General features: G+C 48.8%; 1 protein-coding gene across 2 annotated transcripts in view; it reads left to right on the top strand.

Moving 5' to 3' along the window:
- The first annotated feature begins 150 nt into the window (after positions 1-150).
- Positions 151-14,589, top strand: part of OPA3 (outer mitochondrial membrane lipid metabolism regulator OPA3) — a 71,423-nt gene continuing 56,984 nt past the window's right edge. The window contains exon 1 of one of the 2 annotated variants that reach the window (XM_032323350.1): positions 151-838. In XM_032323350.1, the coding sequence (XP_032179241.1) occupies positions 697-838 (142 nt within the window). In that variant the 5' untranslated portion in view covers positions 151-696. The remainder of the gene's footprint in view (positions 839-14,589) is intronic. The other variant, XM_032323349.1, reaches the window with a different exon arrangement.

The following is a 14,589-nucleotide window of genomic DNA, read 5'->3' as shown; positions in this document are numbered from 1 at the left end:
ACAGTGTTCAGACCAGCAGAGCGATAAGGGCTGCTTCTCGGGGGCATATTGTGCCTGGCACCATTCTAAGCACCTACCACGGTTCCCTCACTGTTTTTACATTCAAGATTTGCACGCAAGCCTTGCAACTACCCAACAAGGTGTTCTTGCAGTTCCCATTTTGTAGATGGGAATACTGATGCCCAGAAAGGTTGCGTCACTCGCCTAACATCACAAGCAAGTAAATGGCGGAGCTGGGATCCCAGCCCAGGTCTGTTTCACTACAGGGTCGGTTTCTTCTTATTTCCAGGGAGAGCTCTAACCTGAGAGGAAAGCGTATCTGGGACTCACTATCCCTAATTAGGACTAATTAAGAGCCTCTCTTAAGCGGGGAAGCCACCTAAGTACAAGACGTCACGAAGGAACACGGTGACAGCAGCCAAGGCGGGCGTGGGAATCCAACCACGCTCCAGCGAACAGCCGTTTAACGGCACCGCCCCCTGACCCGCCTCACTTCCGCCTTTTATTTGCATATTCAGCGATCGGACGTCAGGCGTCAGCGTCGACGCGGTGACATCAGGGAACGCCCCTGCAGTGCTCCACCCCCGAGCGTACGCACGTACGCACGCACGGAGACGAGAGGGCGGGGGAGGAGGGAGAGATCCGAGGCGCCCCGCCCAGTCAGCAAGGTTGCGCGTGCCCCGTGCGGCCGCCAAGATGGTGGTGGGCGCGTTCCCTATGGCGAAGCTGCTATACCTGGGCATCCGGCAGGTCAGCAAGCCGCTTGCCAACCGCATTAAGGAGGCCGCCCGCCGAAGCGAGTTCTTCAAGACCTATATCTGCCTCCCGCCGGCTCAGCGTGAGTTTGACCCCACGTCCCTCCAACCTTTTCATTCTCCAACCCCTCTCTGGTGGTTGCTCAGGGGATGGACTTCTGTTTACAACCAATCACAGCCCGAACCGGCAAAGTCCTGCAGCCAATAGGGAGGGGTCCTGGAAGAAGGGCATGCGGGTTGCCCAATAGTCCACTCAGGAGTGGTGCAGGGAGCGGGGCGGGACGCTGGCGCCTGGGTTGGCAATACAAACCAATAGAGGAAGAGAGCGCGTGGAGGCTGATGTCCAGACAAGCTAATAGTAGGGGAGAAGGTAGTAATATGGGTGGGACATCCCAGGACGTGAGGAGTTGGGGGCGGGATTGAGGAGAGACTTGACCAGACCGAGCTCGGGTTTGCCCCGCCACCCTTAGATAATTTGAGTTCCAAAACCCCACCCCGTGCTTCAGTTGCCCTCTTGTCCTGGGCGGTGAGGTGCCTGACCTGGCATGGCTTTCAGGGAGGGCTTTCTGGCAGAGGAGACCTCTGGGCCGGGATCTGAAGGGTGAGGAAAACCTCACCAGACCGCAGGGATGATGTCGAGGGGGAGCAGGGAGCACCAAGGCCAGTTGGTTAAGGGGAGCGTACCTTTATTCCTTGTGAGTGTGGGTTCTCAAAGTTTGCAGAATTTTTGGTCCTTTGGTGTTGTTTTGTGGGGCCTCTGCCAGAGTTGCGGATCTGAGAATGGAGAAAGTTACTAGAGTGCTCTCCTATCAGCTCTCTCCTTTGACCCCCACTTGTTTTTGTCCCCACGTCAGGGAGGAGAAATGACTTCCCCAGTTTATAGCAAACAGGCCTCGAGACCAGAAGTGAATTGCTCAGGTCACACGTGGAGTGCATGCCAGGGTCAGGACTTGAATCCCAGAACGAATTTCTGTTTCCTGCCACTGGCTTTCCCATAAACCGTGTGATGTGTCTTAGCGCCCCAGTGTAGAAAGTGTCTTCTTGGGTCTGGCATGGGTTCCCATCTGCACAACCCGCACAACCCACACCACCCCCCGGCCGAGTCACTTACCCCTTCGGAGCTCCGGTTTTCTCCCCTGTACAATGGATATTATATAATAGCAACATTTAATGGGCACTCGGCTTTGTGCCAGACCCTACCTAAGCACTTCACAGGCCTTCCATCCTTAAATCCTCACAAATTACGAGGTAGGCGCTGGTATTTTGTGTATAGGCTCTGTGCATTTATGCTGTAAATAATACTTATGTTGTTATGAGGAGTGAATGGATTTCAAATGTTAAGTCAGTGGGTGGCACCAAGATATGGCTGTTGTTTAGTTGCTGTGGTTACAGAAAAGAAGCAAAGGCAAAAAAAATCTTGTCCTTGGGAATTTTACATTCTTGGGGCGGGGATGGGGTGAGGGAGTAGCCAGCCAGTAAACAAAATAAATAGTTAAAATATGAATTATATTAGCTAGCAGTACTTGCTCTGGAGAAAACATGAGGGAGGCAAAAAGAGGACTGTCTAGGGGTAGGTTGGAAGTTTCCATGGGGTGTCAGGGAGACCTCAGTGAGAATAGGAGGAGAGGAAGGAACAAGCAGTGCAGGTACCTGAGAAAAAGCATTCTCTCACATGCAAAGGCCCTGAGATGAGTTTGCCTGGTGAGTTTGATGAATGGCTACGTGGACATTGCTCCTGAGTGGATGGGTCTTACCAGAAGGTATCAGTGGAGGAGGGACAGGGTCTGAGGCATATGTTAATGGGATCCCTTTGGCAATCATAGGGAGAGGTTGGATGCAGGGAGGAGGTGAGCCGGGTCCTCAAGGTGGGAGGTGAGTGGGGAGGAAGGGTCAGTTTCTGGAGACTTTTCTTCTGCCATTCTTTTAAAAATTTCAGACCTTCAGAACAGTTGAAAGAAAAAATGGTATAGGGGCACCTGGCTGGTTCAGTCTGAAGGGCATGCGATGCTTGATCTCAGGATCATGAGTTCGAGCCCCACATTGGGAGTAGAGATTACTAAAAAATAAATAAACTTAAAACAATAATTATTAAAAATGAAAGGAAGAATGGGATAGTCATCAGTTACATACCTTTTACTGCCTAGTTCACTAGTTATTAGCTTCCAGCAGATTTGCTTTGTCTTCATTCTTGTATATGGATGTGTTTATATATGTATACACTTTTTTTTGGTGAACAATTGGAAAAGAAGTTGTGGATGTAACACTTTACTCCTAAATGTTTTAGCCAGTGTCTCCTAAGAGCGAAGACATTTTTTTTTTAAAGATTTATTTATTTATTTGATAGAGAGAGATTACAAGTAGGCAGAGAGGCAGGCAGAGAGAGTGAGGAGGAAGCAGGCTCCCTGCTGAGCAGAGAGCCCAATGCGGGGCTAGATCCCAGGACCCTGAGATCATGACCTGAGCCGAAGGCAGCGGCTTAACCCACTGAGCCACCCAGGCGCCCAAGACATTTTCATATATTACACAGCACTGATATCACACCTGAGCGGTTTAACATTGATAATAATGATATTGATACCAATATTATTTAATACATAACGAATATTTAGTATATAGCTCATAATATGATTTCTACAGTTATTCCCAAAATGTCCTTTTTAGCTATTTATTATTATTGTTGTTATTAATTTTTTTTTTAAGATTTTATTTATTTATTTGTCAGAGAGCGAGCGAGAGCGAGCACAGGCAGACAGAGTGGAAGGCAGAGTCAGAGGGAGAAGCAGGCTCCCTGCAGAGCAAGGAGCCCGATGCGGGACTCGATCCCAGGACGCTGGGATCATGACCTGAGCCGAAGGCAGCTGCTTAACCAACTGAGCCACCCAGGCGTCCCTGTTGTTATTTTTTTTTAAAAGATTTTTATTTATTTATTTGACAGAGAGATCACAAGTAGGCAGAGAGGCAGGCAGAGAGAGAGGGGGGACGCCCCGATAGGGGGCTCAATCCCAGGACCCTGGGATCATGACCTGAGCCGAAGGCAGAGGCTTAACTGACTGAGCCACCCAGGCGCCCCTATTTATTATTCTTTTTAATCTAAGATCCGCTCAGGGATCATGCACTGCCTTTGATTAGCGGCTGTTTTTAGTATATGTGCTGCCAAAGCGAGCACAGCGTGCCTCTTTAATATCCTTTAATCTACAGAGCCCAGCAATCCCGCCCATAGCCTGTCTTTGTAAATAAAGTTTTATTGGCACACAGCCACACCCATTGGTTTGCATATTGTCAGTGGCTTCAGAGATGGGTTTTATGGCCCACAGATCTAGAATATTGACTCTGTGGCCTTTTACAGAAGAAGTTTACTGATCCTCCTCTCTACTCATGTTCTTGTTTTTTTCTTTTTTTTTTTTTTTAAAGGGTGTTGACATGTGGAAGAATCCAAGCCAGTTGTCCCATAGTGTCTCACAACCTGGAGTTTTCTGACTACTTCCTCTGATTTGATTCACACTGAGCATCTTTGGCAAGAACCCCATACACATGAGGGTGTGTCCTGAGGACATCACCTCAGGGGGCTCCTAATGTCTGTTTGTTCCGTCATTTGTGATGGAGACTTGGATCCCTCCGTTAAGGTGGTGACCACTGAAAGAACCTTTCCTTTTCCCCTTGGTAATGAATACCCAGTAGATTTGTTTAGAAGACCATGCTGGCAGGATTTCCCCTGGAGTGGGCGTGACCTGGTTGGACAGAAAGGACCAGGAGCTCTGTTTGGGATAGGTCTAGTTGGCCATGACGTTATTACATATTGGACTGCTCTGATATTGATACGTTAAAAATCACGTTGTTACCATCTTCGTGCTGTTGTTTGCCCTTTGCTGTGCGCCCCCCTCCCCCGCCTGTGTGATCGGAATTTTCCAGAGCTGATAGCAGCTGTGTGCTCTGGGTCAGGCCTCCAGTGCTGACCAGCACATCTAGCATCTGTGTCTCTGGCTGAAGTTCTTTTGACTCAGCAGGGTGGGCCGGCTGTCTTCCCCCAGCAGAGGCCGGAGTGGTGGGTGTGAACGGTAAATGCAGGAGCATAGATCATCCGTGATGCACTGTGGTGGGGAGGCAGGGATCCTTCTTTCTTTCTTTCGATAGAAATTTATTGGATACACAGCGAGGGAGCAGTGGGCAGGACAGCAAAGGAGAGACTGTCCGTCTGCCAGGAGGCAGTGGTGGGGGCTACAGTTAAGAGGGGGAGTGAGGAGGTAGGGGAACATGTGGAATTTTCCTTTTTTGGTACCTGTGCCTGGTTATAAGTAACCTGTTGGGCAGCTGGGGCTTATGGATATTTCCAGGTGGGCTGTCTAATGGGCCTATGCATTCAGCCAGAGGGTCACCATGGGCCCTTTGAGCTTACTCAGGTTTCCACTGCTCAAGCCTGTTGCCTAAAAGTGGCCTCTAGACTGCCCCCCCACCTCCAACTCCCAGCCACAGATGGATAACGACAGATCTCATGCACTGGGGCAGAGTTCTCATCTTCAGTAGCTGCTTCATGGTGGGGGGTGGGCACTGTCCCTTCCTAGACATGGCGGTCTAGCAGGGGTTCTGTGCAGTGACAGACCAGAGCATGGTGTTAGTTTAACATGCTGATAGATGATTTCGGGGAACTTCCTTGGTGGCCAGAGAGAGCCAGGGGATTTAGGAAAGGGGACCCTGGGATGGTATGGGCTGGAATTCTTGTTGGACCACGACACATATGGAATTGGTGGATTCACTCAGACGCTTAGGAATGTGTCTGTAGATCAAGATGGTGGCTGGACCCAAGGGAACGAAGGGAAAGGTGGAGAGGAGGAGGAGGAAAGTGGCTGAGAGCCCGCATCACGGGAGGGTCCCATCTAAGTCCATAGTGTGTTGTCTGAGGGTATGAGGGTCAGGCTGTCGAAGGGCCAAAAAGAGAAAGGAGAGGCAGGGAAGGATCCCTCCAAAGGGTAAGAGGGGATATCCTGCACCCTTTGGGGCAAGGGCTGGCAGGCTGGCTCCCCCTGGGGCTTCGGATCCTCACCGAGGGGAAGTGCCAGGAAATTCCTAGAGAATCAGGGGAGAGTCCTGGGCTGCAGAGGGTCCTCACGAGTGCCACCAAAGTGAGGCAGCCGCATTGCGTGGGGCCCTGCAGCACAGGCTGGGCAGTGAAAGAATTCATCCGAGGCCCAACAAAGGAGACACAAGTTTATTGAATCTACTGCAAGAAAGCAGTGGGAGAGCAAAGGAGAGCCTGTGTGCCGGCAAGGATCTTTTTAAACACGGCAGATATCTGGGGGAGAAAAAAATAAAAGGTTGGTGACGCTGGGCGGGTTGGGCCCGCTCTTGCTGAGGGCAGCGCTGATGTTTTCCAGAGGGGCCATGGGGTGTGTCTGGGCAGTGGGAAAATTCCAGTTTGTTTCTGCCTATTCCTTTAGAGTATACTGGTCCTTTTTCTAGTGTACTACTCATGGTAGGCAGCAAATTGCCCCCCAGAGATGTCCCCATCTTAATCCTAGGAACCTGCTGAATGTGTCACTTCCACGACAGAGGGGACTTTACGGATGTGATTAAATGGAGGATTTGGGCCTAAGGAGAGTGTCCTGGCTTACCCAGGCGGGCCAGTGTAATCATAAGGGTCCTTGTAAGTGAAAGAGGGAGGTGGGAAAGGGACTGATTTGAATATGCTGCTGGGCTGGTCCGCAAGGTGGAGGAAGGGTGGTGGGCCAGGTGTGCAGGCAGCCTCTGGAAGCCAAAACAGGTGAGGAAAAGAATTCTCCCCTGCTCACACCTTGAGTTCAGCCTCCTGAGCTCTGTTCTGATCCACCAAGTACCCTTCCTCTGGAGCTAGGCCGCCTGTGTGTGGATCCCAGTCCCGCCACGTTCCTTGTCATCCTGGCCAGGCCACTGAGCTTCTTTGGGCCTCAGTTTCGCTGTCTGTACCCATATTATTAGGCTGATCCCATGGGTTCCTACCCGTGGAGTGTTCAACAGTGTCCCAGCCCTGAAGTGCCGCATAAACGTTTGTTGAGTGGCTAGAAATGCCAGGCATTGTGGCCCTTGCTTCTGTCTTCATCCTCATTGTCCTCTTAATGCAAAACCTTCCACTGAGATCCTTCTCGTGCACTCCTGGCCTGCAGTCAGTACTTCCCGCCTGCCCGTGGTATGGGTCCCTCTTCCCTAAGTCAGTGCTCGCAGGCTGACCACAGGTGGAAGGCTCTGGGCTTTCCCGTGAATGCTTCTCACTAGCAGGGGGCAGTGACCCTGTGTGTCTGATTAGGAGCTGGGGTTGGAGTTCTCTCTCTGAGTCCAGCAGAGAGAGGGCAGTGTGGTGGAGTAGAGGGCCTCCCACTACCTTATGCTTCACAGAATACTTAAAACATCCTTTGAAAGGAATGGTGTACCTGCAGGGAAGGAAACTGACTCCTCCCAGAGCAAGGAGAAAGCAGGAGCAGGGAGCCAAGGAGGGGAGTTAAGTACTGAAGGTTCCTTATATACTCCTGGGGATATGGGCAGATGCACATGGTCTTGGGGACAGGGGCTATCCTGTGGGAACACTGGGCCGGGGACCATCTTTTGTAAAACCAGATCCCAGGAAAGTACCCTTTGGGGACAGGGTGAACTAGGAAAAAACCCACCATGCAAAGGCACAGCCTTAGGGGTGGATGGAGATGGAAAACGTCTCCTCTGAGAACACTGCCTACTGCCTGTCCCTCCTGTGGGCCTGGGGGACTGAATTATACTCTCTGAAAGACCGGAAGCTGCAAGCTGAGAGTGAATCCAGGTCTGTGTGCATCTGACAAGGACAAGCCCTCTCTGGAGGAGTGCTCCCTCTGACTGAGCCTTGGAGAATTCCTTCAGGTGGAGTTGGGGCCTATCTCGTGATACAGAATTACACACTGTACAGAAAAAGAGGCACCATGAGTGAGAGTCAGCCAACACAAAACGTGGGAGGTCAAGACCTCCACTGTGGCTATCAGAATGAACAGATGTGGGTATAAAATATGTTCATATGGGAAAAGGATAAAATAGGACTATGGAAACATGAATGCAATCAGAAATTACCAGGAAGTTGGAACAGGAACCAACTAGAACTTTGAGAAATGACACAGTTGACGTTCAGATCTCAGTACAAGGACTAAATTAATACCAGATGAAACGTAGCTGCCAAGAGGATTGGTGTGCAGACATCTGAAGAGGGGAAGAGAAGTTTTGTGGGGTGCTCCCCCTAGCTACCCAGTAGGGCCACCTGTGGGTCCTGATTGGGTCCATCTGGGGAAGGAAGGGCTGGACGTTTTTATTTTTAACATTGTCTGGAGGATCGTATGAACATTTGAAAAATCACTTCCCTGGAGTCTATTTATAATCTCGAGAGCACCACGGGAGTTCTGTTGCCTGATAGCCAGGCTGCTGCTGGTGACCTCCAAACGCTGCTTTTATTATGGTCTCTTGGTAAGGAAACATGTTGCACATTCTCCGTGTGTGTGTGTGTGTGTGGTCAGCACTATAATACAGTGAATATGTTGTATGCATTTTAAAACGTTAAAAAACTAGAAAGTGTGGCAGAGATGCCTGGGTGGCTCAGCCTGTTAAGCATCTGCCTTCAGCTTAGGTCATGATCCCAGGGTCCTGGATCAAGTTCAGCATCAGGCTCCTTGCTCAGCAGGGAGCCTGCTTCTCCCTCTGCCTCTGCTACTCCCCCTGCTTGTGCTCATTCTCTCTCTCTCTCTGACAAATAAATAAAATCTCTTTTAAAAATTGGGAGGTGTGGAATTATAAATAAATACTTTTTTTTTAAAGATTTTATTTATTTATCAGAGAGAGAGAGGGAGAAAGCGAGCACAGGCAGACAGAATGGCAGGCAGAGGCAGAGGGAGAAGCAGGCTCCCTGCCGAGCAAGGAGCCCGATGTGGGACTCGATCCCAGGACGCTGGGATCATGACCTGAGCCGAAGGTAGCTGCCCAACCAACTGAGCCACCCAGGCGTCCCGAGGTGTGGAATTAATATACACATTTTAAAGATTTTATTTGTCAGAGAGGGAGAGAGGGCACAAGCAGGGGGAGCAGCAGGCAGAGGGAGAAGCTGGCTCCCCGCTGAGCAAGGAGCCTGAGGCTGGGCTTGACCCAGGACCCTGGGATCATGACCCGAGGCCAAGGCAGATGCTTAACCCACTGAGCCACCCAGGCATCCCTGGAATTAATATTTTAAAAATATTTTAGTTTATGTATTTATGGCCGCCCAAATATTTTTGCTCTAGTTAAAAATATTTTCTTACGCAGACATTGTTAAATACATTTGGAAACTCTTGGTGTAGCCTTTCGTAAGAGTCTAGTTTTGACATTCTTTGTGTTCAGCTGTCAGAGCTGGCAAAGACCTAAGGGAGGTACAGAGAGCCAAATGAGAGAAGCGTGCCCTTGGCTCCATTTAATCCCGCTGCTCCTTTTTCAGGCCCACCCTTCATATGCAGAGGCTCTTGTTGGAATTTGCCAGAGCTCACATTGTTAAATCTTCAGCCCATGGTTTCCGAGCAGGAGTCTTTTTTAGGAAGTCCTTTTGTGGGGCTGGTTTGAATCAGTCTGGGAATATCCCCCAGGAGTCCATCCGCCTGGGCTGCATTACGCAGAGTGGCCAGGAGAGGGCGCTTGTGCCGCCCTTTTAGCATCTGGGGTTTGCTGATGACACCTGTCTGCTGAGAGGCACTAGAAAAGCTCGATTTCTTCTCTTCCTCCCCGCATTCCCTTATCTTGTTACTCTTCCCTTTTCCTTCTTCCTTCCTTCTTCCTCCTTCAAGACATAAGCATAACCAGAAGTTCTGACATTTTTTTCCTGTGCCCCAGAGAAATGCCTTGTCTACTCCTCTGTGCTCATCCCTCCTTGAGATTCTAGTCATTTCCTGAGAGACCTTCCCTGAAGGCTCGGCCTCCCCAGGATGTGCCTCTGTCCCTCCCTGGAGTCCTACCCGCCTTCCAGCTTCTTGGCTCCTCCTCTTTTCCTGCTCTCCAGCCCTAGCTCATACCCCACAGAGCTGGTGATGGCCTCAGGAGCTCCCTCAGTCCCCCTGTGTACTAAGCTGTCCCTCTGCTGTCAAACCCACCCAGGCCCTGCCTTCGATGAGCATAAAGCTACAGCAGCTACCCTCTGCTGAGGGCCTAGTGTGTAGCCATTATTATCCCTCTCTTTAAATTGGATCAAAGTTTGTTATTTCAGAGTTTTAGGTTTTTCTTCTCTGTTGAGGTTTTCTTTTTAAAAATATTTTATTTATTTATATATTTATTTATTTGTCAGAGAGAGAGAGAGAGCATGCACACAGGGGGAGAAGCAGGCTCCTTGCTGAGCAGGAAGCCCAATGCCGGGCTTGATTCCAGGACCCTGAGATCATGACCTGAGTTGGAGGCAGATGCTTAACCGGCTGAGCCACCCAGGTGCCCCTCCTTTGAAGTTTTCTGTAGCAACTTATTAAATTTACAAAAGTCATATGTGCTTATTGTGAAAGAAAGAGCAAGATACGAATCAGTTGGTGCTCCTCTGTGCTTAATTGAAAACCCAGCCAGGAAATTTAATTAAACCTAAATCAAAAGGATATTTATTGTTCGTGGAGGAAGGTGACTCTGTGGTTGGTTTGGTGGCTTGGTGGTGTTCTTAGGGACCCGGGACTCTTTCTGTCTCTACCATCTTTGTGTTCAGGCAGTACCTCTCCTCAAGGCTTCAGAGGGCTGCTGGAGATTCAAGCATTATGCCTTTATACAGCAGTGTCCAAGGGAGGGAGTGTATGTGTATGTGAGTGTGTGTGTGTGTGTGTGTGTGTGTGTGTGTGTGTGTTGAGGGATGGGGTGGGGCTGGGAAATGTGAGTGTGCTCTTCAGATAGAAGAGTCTTTTCCCGGAAGCCCCCAAGAGACTTCCTTCACTGTTTATTGGCCAGAATTGAGTCTCATACCACCACTTGCTATCTGGGAGGTCGGGGGCTGAATGGTGCTTCTAGACTCTAACAGCAGGGAAGGATATTATTAATAAGACAGTAGAGAATTGTATACAGCAGGGTCACCTGGCTGGCTCAATCAGTAGAGCACACAACTCTTGATTTCAGGGCTATACGTTCAAGCCCCACATGGGGTGTAGAGATTACTTAAAAACAAAAAAGAAGTCTTTTTTTTTTTTTAAGATTTTATCTATTTATTTGACAGATGGAGATCACAAGTAGGCAGAGAGGCAGGCAGAGAGAGAGGAGGAAGCAGGCTCCCTGCTGAGCAGAGAGCCCGATGTGGGGCTCGATCACAGGACCCTGAGATCATGACCTGAGCCGAAGGCAGAGGCTTTAACCCACTGAGCCACCCAGGCGCCCCAAACAAAAAAGAAATCTTAAAAAAAAAAAGAATAATATAAAGTCGCCTTACTGGTCATGAACACTGAGGCGTAAGCATGAACACTACCTTAATGGCTGAAGAAACTGAGCAGAGCTGTTCAGTGACCTGATGTAAGTTCACGCAAAGCCCTGAATGTGCCAGCTTCCCCACAAACCAGGAAGAACGATCTCCATTTTGAGAAGGAGGAACTGGAGATGCCAAGAGGTGGAGAAATTCGCCCAAGGTCACAGCAAGTAAGTAGCAGAGACAGGACTTGAATCCAGGACCACCCGACTCTGAGCACCCTTAGCCTTGAGCTGCCTCCCTTTTGCCTCTGAAACTCCCCGATGCCGCATGTACTGAGTCGAGGTGGTCTCTCCGCGTATCGGTGGGGGCCAACGTTGGGGTTATTCTCTGGGACAAGGACATGCTTGTATAATCCATTCACTCCACGGAGCCTCGCCTAGTGGCTGCTGGATGCCAGGAACTATTCTAGGAGGTTTGACTAACTCTGCAGTCACCAAAACAGACAAAAATCCTCTGCTCTCGCGGAGCTCACATTTGAGGATATTAATTACCTGCCTGGTGACTCTGGGGCCCAGAGAGGTCCATCTTCCCAGCAGTCCCACCCAGATTCCCAGGCTGAATCTCGGTGGTCCAGATGGCTCGTGCCCATCTTGAGCCAGTTGTCAAGCCCGAGGAAGGCAGCCTGATGGGCCTGTCTGAAGGGCAGGGCTCGTCACTGCTGAATCCTTCGGACCCAGTGTGGGGGACGTGGGATTCCCCTAGATGCTGGGTACACAGAGCCAGTCGTGTCCCCTCTGCTGACTGGTGGCAGCGTGTGTCCCTGCTGTCTCCAGAGGCAGTGATGGAGGAGGGGACCACGTCCCTCTGTCCGGGGGTGGAATCTTGAGTCTCGAAATGCCTGGGGCGGTGTTGGGGTGGGCGTGCAGTGGACTGGAACACAGCCAGGAAGGGCCTTCCTGGACAGGGCCTGGCTCGAAGCTATTTACTCTTGATCATAATTTCTTAACTGATGATTTCTTTTTCTTTTTTTTTTTTTTAAAGATTTTATTTATTTATTTGACAGAGAGAGATCACAAGTAGGCAGAGAGGCAAGCAGAGAGAGAGGAGGAAGCAGGCTCCCCGCTGAGCAGAGCCCAATGCGGGACTCGATCCCAGGACCCTGAGATCATGACCTGAGCCGAAGGCAGCAGCTTAACCCACTGAGCCACCCAGGCGCCCTTAACTCATGATTTCTTAACTGATGATAACAGTTTTCATTCATTATGGTTCCTATGATCTCAGCAAATATTAATCACTTTATTAGGGAATTTATGTGATTGTCCTGGTTTTTTTGAGTGGGGACATGTCTCAGAGCGAGGAGCAAGTTCCCTGAGGAACAAAGAATAAGAAATCAACCCCTTGGCTCCCACATTCCTCTTGCGTTTAATTTTTATTTTATTTTTTGCATGTCATTTATTGTACAATATCTATACAACACAATGTACAGATCTAAAAGGTGTAGTTTAGGGGCGCCTGGGTAGCTCAGTGGGTTAAAGCCTCTGCCTTCGGCTCAGGTCATGATCTCAGGGTCCTGGGATCGAGCCCCATGTGGGGCTCTGTGCTCAGTGTGGCGTCTGCCTAGGGTTCTCTCCCTCTCCCCCCATCCCTCCCTGCCACTTGTGCACGTACTCTCCCTCTCTCCAAGAAAAATAAAATAAAATATTTCATTCAGTGAGTATTGATAAATGCATATGCCCACGTAACCAACATCCAAGTTCTAAAACATCTCCATCACCCCTCGGGTTTCCTCCCTTTCCTGTTCTGTCACCTGTGGGACCGCCCTCACTATACATCAGTTTTACCTGTCGTTAAGCTTCGCCTTTGTTCACAGGCTGCTTTAGAGCTATTTCTGCTGCAGGTATGATAGTTTGTTTCTTCTGCTGCTCTTCCTATGTATCTTTTATTCCAACATGTGAGCCTGCTTTACTTGGTTTATCTAGTTTCTTAATGATGGACATTTGGACCCTTGGGTGTCCTTTTTCTTTTTTTTTTTGTTATTACCAGTAAGGCTACTGTGAACATTCTTGTACAAGAATGTTGTACAAGAATGTCTTGTGTGTTTTTATTTATTTTGGGTGAATGCCTAGAAGTGAGATGTCTGAGTTATATGATAAAGATAAAGTTAATTCTTTTTTTTAAATTTTAAGATATTTATTTATTTATTTGAGAGAGAGAGGGAGAGAGCAAGGGGAGGAGGAGAGAGAGGGGGACAAACAGATTCAATGCTGAGCGCTGAGCCAGACGCGGGGCTCGATCCCACGACTCACATCATGTTGGAACCCAAGAATCAGACGCTCAACTGACTGAGCCCCCCAAGCGCCCCCAAAGATAAAGGCAGTCTTCATTTTATAAGAAACCACCAAAGAGTTTTCCCATGGGTCTGGTTGTTCTATGTCCTTGCCAATAATCTTTGTTTTCATAGGTTAATTTTAGCCATTCCGGTTGGTGTAAAATGGCAACTCACTTGCTTTTCTCTGATGAATTGTGATGTTGAGTACTTTTTCGTAGGATAATAAACATTTATTATCTCACACAGTTCCTAAGAATTCAGGAGTGGCCTTGCTGAGTGGTTCTGGCGCAGTGTCTCAAACAGAAAGCTCGCCAGGCGCTGGGAGGTCTGCTTCCTGGCTGACTCATTGGCCTGGTCGATGGCGGGGTTCAGTTCTTCACTGGCTCTCAGGCCAAGGGCTCAGTTGCTCTGCCCATGGACTTCTCCTTAGGGCTACTCATGGCCTGGCTGCTGGCTTCCCCCAAAGAGAATGATCCGAGACTGAAAATGACAAAGACTGAAGAGTCAGCGTCTTTATAACATAACTGTGGATGTGACATACACCACTGGGCCATATGCTGTTGGTCACACGGACCAACTCTAGCATAATGTGGGAAAGGACTATAAGGCTGTAAATGCCGGGAGATGGGGATTATCGGGGGCTCTCTTGGAGGCTGGCAACCACAGTTCTATTGCTACCATGAATGCATGCTATCTTTTTTTTTTTTTTTTTTAGAATATTAAATCAGTCTTGTATTCCTGGATAAATGCTGCTAGGTCATGGTATGTGATCCTTTTTATATATTGGTGGCTTTGATTTGCCAATATTATCCTAAAGATTTTTTTTTAATACCTGTGATCATGAGTGATATATTACAGAATTTTATTTTCTTGTAATGTCTTTAACAGGCTTTAATATCATGGTTTTGCTGACCCTGTTAAAAAATTGGGAAAATGTTCCCTCATTCTCTGCAAGATTTTGTATTAAAATTGGAATGATTTCCTCCCTAAATATTTGATATAAGTGTCCATCGGGGCTTTCATTTTTCTTTAAGGGAAGGTTTTTATTTATTATTTATTATTTATTTATTTATTTGACAGACAAAGATTGATCACAAGTAGGCAGAGAGGCAGGCAGAGAGAGAGGGAAGCAGGCTCCCTCC

This window comes from Mustela erminea, chromosome 19 (genome assembly GCF_009829155.1).
Source record: "Mustela erminea isolate mMusErm1 chromosome 19, mMusErm1.Pri, whole genome shotgun sequence".
In the NCBI taxonomy this organism is placed as follows: Eukaryota; Metazoa; Chordata; class Mammalia; order Carnivora; family Mustelidae; genus Mustela; species Mustela erminea.
The sequence above is the reverse complement of the archived record's forward strand: the minus strand, read 5'-3'. Positions and strand labels throughout refer to the sequence as shown.